The sequence below is a fragment of the Lepisosteus platostomus genome, chromosome 4 (genome assembly GCF_059453375.1).
Source record: "Lepisosteus platostomus isolate fLepPlt1 chromosome 4, fLepPlt1.hap1, whole genome shotgun sequence".
In the NCBI taxonomy this organism is placed as follows: Eukaryota; Metazoa; Chordata; class Actinopteri; order Semionotiformes; family Lepisosteidae; genus Lepisosteus; species Lepisosteus platostomus.
This window is the reverse complement of record NC_142614.1, coordinates 71,037,933-71,050,744: the sequence shown is the minus strand read 5'-3', so window position 1 is coordinate 71,050,744 and position 12,812 is coordinate 71,037,933. Positions and strand designations below refer to the sequence as shown.

Below are 12,812 nucleotides of genomic sequence, written 5' to 3'. Positions count from 1 at the left end.
ACGCCGTCTGCGATCCAGAGACCATTGCCACTGCTCCATGCTCACACCGGTATTAGAGTGAATAAATAAACGGCCAGCAGCCATATCACCCTGGAACTCACAGCTGGAAACCCACTGAAGCTCAGCAGGTGTGAGCCTGGTCGGGCCCTGGATGGGAGACCTCCTGGGAAAAACTAAGGTTGCTGCTGGAAGAGGTGTTAGTGGGGCCAGCAGGGGGCGCTCACCCTGCGGTCTGTGTGGGTCCTAATGCCCCAGTATAGTGACGGGGACACTATACTGTAAACAGGCGCTGTCCTTCGGATGAGACGTAAAACTGAGGTCCTGTCTCTGGGTCATTAAAAATCCCAGGGTGTTTCTCGTAAAGAGTAGGGGTGTAACCCCGGTGTCCTGGCGAAATTTCCCATTGGCCCTTAACAATGGCTTCATTACTCTGCTCTCCTCCCCACTGATAGCTGATGTGTGGTGAGTGTACTGGCGCACTATGGCTGCCGTCGCATCATCCAGGTGGGGCTGCACACTGGTGGTGGTGGAGGGGAGTCCCCATTACCTGTAAAGCACTTTGAGTGGAGTGTCCAGAAAAGCGCTATATAAGTGTAAGCAATTATTATTATTATTATTATTATTATTATTATTATTATTATTATTAAAGTGTTGTGTTGTTGAGGCTCAGTCAGGAAAGGAGCTCGTCGGGAGCTTCCAGCTCGCCCGGTTGACGTGACGTTCAGCAGGGAAGCGCATACGAGAGGCCACGAGCGGACACTGCGTAGAGGTGCGACGACACCCGAGAACAGGAGAGCCTCTTTACACAGATTGCTGCGGGAGAGTGGAACAAGGTCTCCTCATGCGGCGCGAGCAGCGGGGGAGTGGCGCGCCTCTGGCAGGACGGTGGCCAGCAGGTGTCAGGCCCCCGTGTGGTGTGGAGTCTGCTGTAGGCGCGCAGTGGGTTAAGTGTGATTGCCCAGCAGGGCACGCCTCGGAGGTCAGCTCTGCTTCCTCCTGTGCTGGTACAAGGCTGTTGGTGAGCCGTCTTTATTGAAAACTGGTAACCCTGCTGGCAGTGTGGAACGGAATACATTAACGTTAACTGTTGGTGTAGCATTAACACGGAAGTAACATGGGAGTTAATTATATATGGAATAGTTACAGCTCTCTGTGGGATAAATTACTACAGTCCCATGCATCGTTATACTATATTTGGTCAACTAAGCCTGTTAAGGAAAGATACGCTAAATGTCTTTAGACAAATAGCATTCCGTTATGGGACGTTTAGTGTTATTAGACTGCGAGGCAGTTTCATTGTTGCATAGGGAATAGGTGGTGTGCAAAAAATAAATCTGCCCCTTGCGGCTGTCTTAAAACGGAGCAGCTTGTCAATAACAGTGTGCCAAGCCAGACGTCCCCCTTGCGTGTGGCCAGTGTCGAGACTGTAACAGTGCACAAACAATACTGCCGTGTCTTCTTCCCCGCCTGAGGAGTGAAGCTTTGACAGTAGTTATTGTTGAGAGAAAGCACAAAAAGAGAAAACTATTTCTACCATCTGTAAAATTAAAATTCTATTTACTCTTATGCAACAGAGCATGAAAGAACTGCCTAATACTGGCATCAGTACAAGCCTGACAAATGTATGGTTACCAGTTACTTCAAAACACACATGAGGAAAACGCCTGCTCCGATTTCAGTTTGTAGTCATTTAGAGAATGCATCGCCTTGGAACAACAAAAGTCACCTTTGCTCTCAAGCTTAGGAAGAAGTCAAAGTTATTGGCTGAACATGGATGGCAGCAGTATCTAGCATCTTTGCTGGAGGAGGATGGGGTGGCCAGACGATCCTTCTAAGAGACAGCCAGCAGTTTCCGGTTCTGGTACCAGCAAGAGGACAGTCACAGTTCCTGGTGGTGCTGGCCACAGCCTCTGCTTGTTCCCCTGACCACTCCTTACCAAGGTGTCACGCCCGACATCCCTCCCTAGAGGGCGCTCCACTGCTCCCATTATTGTTCGTGTGATTTAGTTCCCCAGGTGTACCCTTTAAGTGTTATTATTTAAAGACTAGCTCCTCCAGTCCTCGGGGCTCATCATTAGGGTAAGATGTCGCGAGGCCCGCCTAGCACCAGGAAACCCTACGTCTGTCTCCTGAGGGCACAGGCCTCATCCCCGACACCTCCCGCTCCCTGAGCCCGGGGTCTGGAGGATCTCGCCCCGTCACCCTTGGACCTCCATGTTTCGTTTGTCCGTGTGCTCCCCCCTCCCGGGGATTTAAACTTTGTCGCGTCCCAGGATGGATTTCCAGTTGATGGACTCTCGGACTGTGCTTTGACCTGCCCTTGGACCCGTTTGGATTTGGATGCCGTTTTGTCTTTCCCGTACACCGTCTCACAGACTGTCACTATTATTTTGTGCACTATTAAACCCCTGTGTGTTCCCTTTTACCACGCCTCCTGTTTTGTCCAGCTCTTACCGCATCGCAGAGGGTCTTCTACAAGATCGGACACGGATTCCAGTCCGTGTTCGTGACGCAAGGTGGGCGAGTGGCAGAGCCAGTACCTCCAGGAATCGGGTTTCCCCACATGGCTGAGGGCAGCGGCCTCAATGGGGTTAAAGGCCTGGGAAGGGCTGTGCCATCATGTGAGGAATCAAGTTCTTCAGATAGGGGACTCCGGCAGGAGAGAGAATGGCAGCCATGAGCAGCTTGAACAAGCCCATCAGAGGTTTGGAGGCAGTTTCTGTGATGAGTCCCCCCCCCCCGCTGATTAGCGAACCCTGGCGAAGGCCGGACAGAGCAGTCATGCTGAATCTCCCTCTTGTTGCCCAGTTACCCGATACCAGTGCAGTTCCCACAGGGAAAAAAAAAGGAACGGGCGTTTTTCACTCGCTGCAGTTCTGTATTCAGCACTGAGGAATGTCTGTATCTCCGGGGCCCAGAGCAGTGGAACAGGTCTGACGGTGGGGTCGTTGACGAGCCCATCTGTTACCCAGTTCGAACTCGCCTAGCCCTTACAGTACCTGCCCTCACTGAGAAGGGCCGTTCTTCTGGAACAAAGCATCATTTGTCATTTTCCACAAGTCACAATCTGCAGATCGGTGGAAGAGGATATGAAAGGGATGTTGGTATTTCTAGAGCTCTCTTCCCCCTCAGATTGACACAGGCCTTTAGCCTTGCTTGTCGGGAACCTTGTGCGATTTTAATTTGGGAGTTTTTTAAAATGTTGAAGAGTTTTGAGATTTGTTTTGATCAGTTGCAATTTAGTAATTGTTTCTTCCTTGCTTTTGGAAAACAAAATATTTTTCTTACGTTCGAGGACAAAAGTATTTTTCTGGCATCCATATCACCCTGCAGCTCACAGCTGGCAGCCCACTGAAGCTCAGCAGGTGTGAGCCTGGTCAGTACCTGGATGGGAGACCTCCTGGGAAAAACTAAGGTTGCTGCTGGAAGAGGTGTTAGTGGGGCCAGCAGGGGGCGCTCAACCTGTGATCTGTATGGGCCCTAAATACCCAATATAGTGATGGGGACACTATACTGTAAAAAGATGCTGTCCTTTGGATGAGAAGTGAAACACAGGTCCTGACTCTATGTTGTCATTAAAAATCCGAGGGCGTTTCTCGAAAAGAGTAGGCATCCTGGTCAAATTTCCCATTGGCTTTTCCCAATCAGGGCCTCTTAATAATCCCCATCTCTGAACTGGCTTCATCACTCTGCTCTCCTCCCCACTGAGAGCTGGTGTGTGGTGAGCCTACTGGTGCACTATGGCTGCTGTTGTATTACCCAAGTGGAGCTACACACTGGTGGTGGTGGAGAGGATCCCCATTACCTGTAAAGCGATTTGAGGGGAGTGTCCAGAAAGCACTATATAAGTGTAAGGAATTATTATTATTTTTTAATATAGTCTGCAGTTTCTAAGACAGATGCAGTTTGAGGTGTGAGAAAAAAAATGGTAGTCATGCAGCCTTCTGCCTACACAGGAACAGAAGTGAATCAGAGATGATTAATCCGTTATTAAATAGCAGCAGCTAAAAGTCTTGCGGGCTGTGTATTGACAACAAATATCATTCTGAATATGTTAACTAACTCGTACCTGAAGAAGCTCCACGGCCGAAACGTGTTTTCTTTCTTCTCTTTTCAGCATGGAATAAACTTGTTACTTGTTCCTTTTCAGTCTGCGCAGGCTGGCGCAGCTTCACGCCTCAACTACTAATAACCATGCCCACTATGTATTTACAGTTCCTACAGTAGACCGTTAATAACTTCTACTTCAGGTCTGGAAATGATTAATGGACCGTACTATAGTTTTTGAACAGAGGTGTACATCTTTACATAGATACACTTGAAGCACAAACCCCGGGGGGCATGAGAGGAAACTATGTGGAAGTGCTGTTAAAACACATGACTGGACGTACGTCCATACCCAAGGGGTTGTGGGAGTCCTGGAGAAGACTACACCCAGGACTCTTTCGGAAACTGGCTGATGGGAGGTCCTTATGTCAGATAACTACTAACTGCAGTACAAAACAGGCTGATGGGCCTCGTTTATTTGGAACTTTTCTTACATTGTTATACTTAGCGAAAGGTCCATTTTAAGGTTTCCTGATAGTCACTGGCAGGGATCCATGACTGAAATCGGTGAAGGCTCCATGAAGATTGGAGCAACAAGTGTTAAAGCCTGAAACATGCAGTGCCTCAAAGGTTTTGTGCACTTTCAGCGTTTGTGACACATCTTGTCATCCATCCAGGTACAGCGCTGATCTTTTCCCAAGAACCCAGACATTCCATAAGCCTTTATTTTTACTTCAGATTGTTGACAAAGGAGACCTGACAATTTCGTACTATACAGCACATTCCTTAGGAGGACATCGTTGTGTTTTTTAGCCCTAATATTGGGGTTCTAAACAAACGGCAGCTGCTTATAAAATAAAGGTGATCCAGGCAGGTTCCAGAACGCGGTTTGTTTCGGCAGTGTCGGATCTCTTCAGTGATGCTGACAACATGAGCTACAGTACGTTACTGTTTAATAACCTCTCACTATTTACGACCTGGATCAGGCCTGCATTCAGATACAGATTAGATCCCTCATTTGCATTTTGAGTGATTTAGTGTGCCAGGAATCTGACAAATTTCAACCTTTTGTTTTCCATTTTACTGCGCATTTCAATCATTTCTTGCATTCTGTAACCACTAACGTGACAATTCACATAGCAAAACAACAATTTCCTGAAAACAACTGGCGTTCCTTTTAACTGTTTGGAAGGAGGTGAGGAACTGGGCAAGACCGTATCGCTATACTGTACATCACAGTGGCAGCACTGTGGTGCTAAAACACAGCCTGTGATCCTGGATGACAACTTCACAATTTATATGATATTTATAATTTTGGGATGCATTACTAAGACCACTGTGAAAGACTGTTTGAGATGATTGTGCTAAGAAGCCTGTCAGCCATGTCTAGAGTCTCAATTTTTGCTCAGTGGCACTGTGGGGATTTCGGCCTTTTAACATGACCAGTCTTTCTAACACGGTCTAGTACAGGAGAAAAAGGTTGTTGGTTGTAGGTTGCTAGTTGGACACCTGTGACTGTTGCTGTTTCGACCAGTTTAACAAAGAGCCAACACAGCACCTATTTCAGCACAGCATTCTTAATTGGTCCTGCTACAGTGGTGCCATCTGTAAACCTTTATAACTGCATGTAGAACTGAACAGGAGCAATCATTTGTGAGCAGAGAAAATTATAAGTGCACACCCTTTTTAATTTTTTTTTTAATCTGGGGGAGCTCTAAAAGGAAGTTCAGAGTCCAAAGACACTCCAAAGAACCCCGAGATGTTATTAGTTTCTACAGAATAGGTATAGGTATTAAAAGTGTTACTAACTTACAAAAGAACGTCTTGCATAGGTGTTGGGAATCTTTAGAGGCTGTGCAAGGGTATGCAGACTGAAAGGAGTCAATGTTTTGATTTCAACGCAATTAAAAGCTTAACATCAGAATGCTTAATAATGGGATGCCTTTTAAGAGATTAATTGACGAACTGTCGTGACAGGATCATGACTGTTCCTTGACTCATTCACATCAAAACTGCGGAATATTAAATCTTAAATTGGTTATATCCAGTGGTGTCTCCATCCTGTTATTTTTGATTGGTTTAGTTGTGTTAATCTCTTAAAAGCATGACTGAAAAGAACAGGCATTTAGCATAGGTGTTGTCATTAATTCCTTTTACAGATCCTAATTGACAGCTTGACAAGAATGTTTATTCTGTATATTTATTCGTGAATGTGTAGGATGGAATTGGGTGTGACAGGACTGAGGAATTCCCTGTGTCTGGATTAATAGTTCTTGAATGCAGAGTTTTTATTTTCTATCATGGTTTCAATGTAGCCTTAATTGCAAAACTGCAAAAAGTGTAAGTGTTACATCTTAGTAACAATTACATAGTCACCCAGACAGCTGTGACTAAATATCCACAGGTAATTGTGATAGGTCTGTTTTACTCTTTTGTTTTTACAGGAACTATAAATCTGCCTAGTATTCGGCACTGTTCCAATCAAAGAATAATAATAATTCTTCATATTTTCAATTCTGTTCAAGCTTTATTATCCCCTGGGGATATTTATATAGCGCCTTGCATCCAGTGGATTCATAATTGCTTTACAGGCAGAAGGGATTCTCCTCATCCACCACTGAAGTGTGTAATGCACCCCAAGTGGAAACTAAATGGAGCAGTTTGTAACTCTTCTTATTTTTTTCATGCAGTTTCACCCATGATTCAGGTGCCTTTGGGTTCTGGGGTGTGTATTTCTTTTCCTTGAGTGCATGTCCGCGCCCCTCTCGCGCTTCATCAGAAACACACGCAGCTTCTTGGGAAGAAAAAGTGAAAATGTGCTCAAAAAAGCCGTTAAAACCTCCTCAGGGCTGCTTTCACAAAGCAAAGTTGCAGATCTTATTCCAGACAATGAGCTGTTCCGGCTTCTTTCAAGAAACAGCTGGTTGAGATCCTAGGATCATATAGTTGCTAATTACCAACTGACCAAATGAGCTGAACGACCTCCTCTCATTTGCAACTCTTAGTGTGTTTATATGTGTTTATACAGCTAGGGCTCTTTCACCTTCTTGAGCACAACAGCAAAGTCTAGCTTATCTGTTGATCGCCCATCGTGGAGAGGATATGGCAGATAAGAGCTTCGGGCACATAAGTACCTACTTGGAAACAACAACAGCTTGATGTTGTTGGGTTTCTGTTTTTATCCTCGTCATTCCTTTAATACCTTGTATCATTCCCATGCTCTAAATAAGCTGGATCGGGTCTCTGGAATCCAGTCCAAACGTCACAAGGAAATATCAGAGTTTTCGAGAAGTGAATCTCTCCAAATTCAGTTGATACTTGTCGTTCAAGTTGTTTTGAGCAATCCGGGTTTCTGCGTTTCTCCCTGAGGCACATTTTCTTATTATCTGATCATCTCCAGGCACTGATTCCAAGACATTTAACTCATAGCTTCTTGGCAGTGTCAGCCGCAGATATATTCTGTATTATGGAGGCTGCGATATGCAGGTAGAATTTGGTTGCACAAGCAGATGTGAATTGATACCTGCAGTTGCACAGTAATATAAAATTGGCTGTGTGATGGAAGATAATCTGGCACACCCTGCCAGTCAGTGCCTGCCCCTGCAAGGATTCTCGTGTCCGTAACGTGCCGGTACTGTTCTGCGTCCTGCCTTCCCTTCTCTGCTCCTGGGGGTCATTCCTACTCTCATCCCTGAGCTTTGCATTGTGTGCTGGTGGTTTCGTACAGGAAGTCAACAGGGAACAGATCCGACAGTCTCCGTAGGGAGCAGGAGTAAAATTCCATTGTGATGCAACAGAACCTGTGGACATGTGTACATTGTAGTTCAAGGAAATGAAATGCATTCGTATTTAATCACAGAAGCGATTTCATGGTGGTTAATGTTTTGTGCGTTCAGGTGCTTTTCATCCTCATGTCACCGTTTCGGAGAGATTTTTTTTACAGTCCTACACTGAGAATGTTGTGAATTTTAGTGTTATCTGTGTCGTCAGCAGTCCTGGCTAAATACATTGAGGGTGTGAATAAAAACTGTATGGTGGACTGCTGGGCCTCCACCCTCAGAGTGGGAAACAAGAGCTGTTTTCAGGTTTTGTTTGTAGATGAGCAGAAACGTTTCCCTGGGACCTAAGCTCCCCCAAATTAAGTAACATAAAACATTGCTGGGGGATCCCTCTGACCCCAAGATCGTAGAAGCTTCTAGGTACCTCCCCTCCTCAGAGTGCAGTGACATACAGGCCAGACAGGATCCTAGTGGCTGCCCTGTAAATGCATCAGCAAGTTTAAAGCGCCTGATACTTGTGTATATCAGATACAGTGTTACAGTGATGCAATGCCTGTGCTCCTGCCGTGCTCACGGGTGCCCGGGGTTGAACTGACAGCCTGTCTCCCCACGCAGGTCAGTGGAAGCAGTGCTGCGATGAGCTCATGAAGATCGAGGTTCCGTCTCCGCGGAAACCACCCATCGTCATGGCGAAACAGGGTTCGCTGTACCACGAGATGGGTAAGGATTGCTTCGCACGTCTCCCTCGTGGGACACCCGCACACCGACTATCCAGGTACCTCCCGGGGCTCTGTCAACCCCATCAAGCGGGAAAGAACAAGCACCTGCCTGGCCTTCTTATTAGGGCTCCTTTCTCCTCTACTGGACCGGTGCCCTGCCCGTATGCAGTAAGAAGTGCTTTAACAAGTCCTAATCCACTGGAGCTTACACTCCCTCTGGCCAGTGTCTGAAGACTCCCTGACTATCTGGTATGTGATGGCCCTGGATGAGAGCCAGATTTTTTACAAGATCCCAGTGCGATCCCACCGATCCCCAGATCGCAAGAGCTAAGGGAAGGGACGATGTGGCCTCTTACTTTAACTTCACCTGCATGGTGAGAGGTGAGGAGCTGGACCTGCTTGTTGGGCCTTGGCACAGGTCCTCGAGCCCCACCACCCCCATGGGAGCTGAGTCCCTCCACAGCCCTGGCAGAGGGTGAGGCGCCCGGGCAGCTCGGGCAGCACGTGGCCTCAGAGTCTCGAAGGCCCCTGGCTCTGTGATACCGTGTTAGAGTTTGCCTTGGTCAGTTGGGCAATCATGTCTTTCATATTGAGTCTTAATGGTTACCAGCTTCTATAAATCGGATGTACGAAGCTGGGTGATGGCCAGTCAGGTGCCCGTTTAACCAGCGCAGTCGGCTGGGTTTGTCTTTGTTTTTTTCATGGCATTGCGAGCTGTCCTCGTGTCCCATTGCCCCTGTCCCACACATGTCCTGTTGCGGAGCTGTGCTATGCCCAGCGAGCGTTCTAGCCGCAAGGGTGATGTGCATTTGACACTCCACCTGGGCATCGAACGAAGCAGACACCAGCTCATTGGGATCTTGGGTCCTGGCCCTGTCCATCATGCAGGGCCTGACACAGACGATCATGACGAGACCTATATACCAATGGGCTCTAGAGGGCTGGAGAAATGGGCAAGTTGCTATTTCAGTATGGCGAAGATCTGTGTTAATTATTTAGCTGTCCAGCTCATGGTGTTGACACCCACACCCTGGGTTCTTCAGGAAACGGCTGGGTGAGATCCCTTGATCAAATAGCTACTCTACTGAAAAACCCAAACAGATTTGATGCTCTGATTGGCCTACTGTCATTTCTAAGCATTCATCTGTTCTGATGAGTATTGTTTAGGGGAAAAAAAAAGATTTTATGTTTGTTAACTCCTAAGAAGAGTTTTCTTCTGGATAATCGAAATATGGAGGAAGCGCAAGAGCAGTTCTGAAGCATTGAGCTGCAGCGAGAGAGGCTACGGGGAAAAGGAACCTCAATTAGTGAGCTAATTAACTTCGGGGAAAACGGCACCCTGCCCCTGCCACAGATAAGCTTGCTGGCAGATCTGCCTGGGGGTGAGTGTGTGGGTGTAAAAGACTTACAGCAGGCCTGTCAAAATACTTTATTCATCCCCTAGGGGGCAATTTAAGCAGCAGGGGGTGCAACGTACAACACAAGACTTAAAACAAATACAAAACAACAAAAAGAAAAAAGCATTGCTTAGGATAAAAAGTATACAGCGAAACGGGCCATGATTCATTAATCCCTGGCAGCATGTTTTTTAAATTCCAAGCAATTCCACCTTCAAATCAGACGCCGGGGATCTCAGGACAGATGGGACTGCTGTTGTCGTTGTTGTCCGCTGGCCCCGAGGCTGTAGGTGAATCTGTTCCAGGACGAGTTTTGTGTTCATGAGTCATACAGTAAAAACACGCCCCTAAATATTTTCAAGCTCTGTGTTAATCCTGGTATGTGGAACATCTTCTTTAGATATTAAGATGTATCAGAGATATTTAGATATATATATTAATGGATATTTGGTTGTTGCGAAAGTTACTTTACTATTTGTTTCACTCACACACACCTACATAAATACTGGAATCACCATTTTTCTTTTGCAGAAGCAGCAGGGTTTTATTTCCTGGAGCAGAAAGCACATGAAGGTGGATTGAAGTCTGTAACGTAGAGGCCAAACTTGTAAAAAATAATAGTCTTGGAGGTACACACATGCACATATCTAAGGAAAGCTGTGGTATTTTTGTTATGCATGGATCTCCATGATATATCTCAAAACTCACCCAAGAGACACTAGTGTTAGTTTTCTTCACTGAACAAGTTCTGAAGACATTTGTAGGTTAAAAGGAGCCCAAACCCTTTGATTTCTCCTGTCTCTGAGTGGCTTTGCTCTCTCTCACTGCCTGATTGGGCTCAGCTGGCTCGGCCCGGGTCTGGGCCACACAAGCCGCCAGGCCAGCCCAGCCCGTTTGTTCTCTGTGCTGCACTGTGTATGCGTTTTCTCTTTTCTCTAACACGCCGACTCTCTCTCTCTCTCCTCCCTTGCTCCTGCCTGCCCGTGTCTTTGATCCTCTCCCTTCCCTTCATATTCATCTCTTCCCCGTTCACCCGCCTCGTCTCCGCTCTCTCACCCCTCACACCGGCCCTGGCCTTCCTCTTCGCCTGCCTGCCTCTCCCTCCCCCAGGCCCCCCTCTCCCCTCCCCCTCCTGCGAGGGGCTGCTCCTGCAGGATAACGCTGTGTCCGCCGAGATCCGCGCTCTGCTCTCCTCCTATTACAGCGACAGGTGAAGTAACCACCCCCCTCGCTCCCATCTGCCTCTCAGCCCCCTGAGCGCACAGTTACAGGGGAGCCTGTCTGCCCTCTGTCTGGCACACATCCTGTCCTGTATAGCGCCACCCATTACAGTCGGAGCTGTGTCACAGCACAGTGGGCAGCACGTAACAGTGAGTAATATTGTATTATGCAGCCAGTGGGCAAAAACATGGAAACACCTGAGTAGGTGAGGGACACCAAGTCTACGGAAAGTCGGGGCTTCCAAACAGTTGTGGCTTATTTGTTAAGCAAACAAGTATCCCAGCATGCTTAGGGTCATATAAGTGCTGTTCAGGCCTTGCCAGTAAATATTGCTAACATGACTGCAAGAGGCGGCCTCAGTGACTTTGAAAGAGGGGTGATTACCGGGGCGCGTTTGGCAGGAGGTTCAGTGAACAAGACAGGGTAACTTGCTGATGTTTCTAGAGCTGTGGTGTCTAAGGTGACGTCAGTATGGAAATCTGTGGGCAGGACATCGACAGCAGAGGGCGACAGTGGGCGTAAGAGTGGAATCGTGAAATCTGTGCCTTCATTCAAGGTGCGAGGTGAAACAGCCAAGCTGCTGCAGATCAGTGGCCTGCAGATTTCAGGCCGGGGGGCGAGCATCCAGTTTAATCAAAAACAGTCTGCTGAGAACTCTGCAATGTCATGGTAAAGTTGATGGTGCATGTTTGCGAGTTGGCTAATGAGCAGTGGAGAATGTGATCCGGTCAGATGAATCATCCTTCTCCATGTTCTTGACAAACAGATGAGTGCACATGCCGTGCCAACCTAATGACCTCCACAGCCAGGAGTGCCTGGTTCCAGCAGGGCAGGGCTCGGGTGGCTCTTCAGCTTCACCCCATGTTGCTGCAGTTCTTTCCTGCTGGGAGGGGTTTCCACCTGGATGACACTGGCCCCTCCCACAGCCCACGTGAGGTCCCTCCGTCGTTTGAGGAACTTGACGCTGTTATCCATGTGTCATGACCTTGTCAGTCACCAGACCCTTAAACCAGGCGATCATTTATGGGATATTCTTTTAGAATTTCCTCCTTGGCAGCACAGTGGCACAGTGGTTAGCATCGCACTGGGGCTCTGGGTTCCATTCCAGACCTGGGGTGCTATCTATGCATGTTCTCTCCATGATCATGTGGGTTTCCTCTGGGTGCCCAGTCCAAACACATACTGGTAGGTGAATTGGATTCTGGGAAAGCTGGCCCTGACGTGAGTGTGTGTGTGTGTCTGTGCACTGTGGTGGACTGGCGCCCCCTCCAGGATGTGCCCTGGGTGCATCCTTCCTGCAGAAACCCAGACACTGGCAGTACGTGATGCCCCCATGCCCTGTTAAGTAACTTTTCATTGGTGTTTCCATTTTTTCCTCCACTGCCTGTACATGGTCATTACATAGACCTATTTATTTCATTTACTATGCTGTGCTGAGCGTGAAGTTTGGAATAATACGTAAAAAATGTTCATGTGTCTGCTTCAGCTTCATACTGTACCTGTAGGTCACGTAGGACTGGACGTGGAGCAGATTGTAAGGCAGGCGTGCTGGTATGTTCACAAAACACTGCACCATACTCCGTTGTCAAGGACGTACAAAGTCATGCATGGAAAGAAAAAGAGAAACATGCCTAGGTAATGAAAATGAA

General features: G+C 47.4%; 1 protein-coding gene across 11 annotated transcripts in view; it reads left to right on the top strand.

Annotated features, from left to right (window-relative positions):
• LOC148673777 (rhotekin-like) overlaps nucleotides 1-12,812 on the top strand; it is a 108,641-nt gene that overhangs the window by 84,329 nt on the left and 11,500 nt on the right. For 8 of the 11 annotated variants that reach the window (XM_088630584.1, XM_088630583.1, XM_088630585.1 and 5 more), the window contains exon 11: nucleotides 8,442-8,546. In XM_088630584.1, coding sequence (XP_088486710.1) covers nucleotides 8,442-8,546 — 105 coding nt within the window. Of the gene's footprint in view, nucleotides 1-8,441; nucleotides 8,547-11,052; nucleotides 11,153-11,929 lie in introns of all 11 variants that reach the window. The other 3 variants (XM_088630592.1, XM_088630593.1, XM_088630594.1) reach the window with 2 other exon arrangements.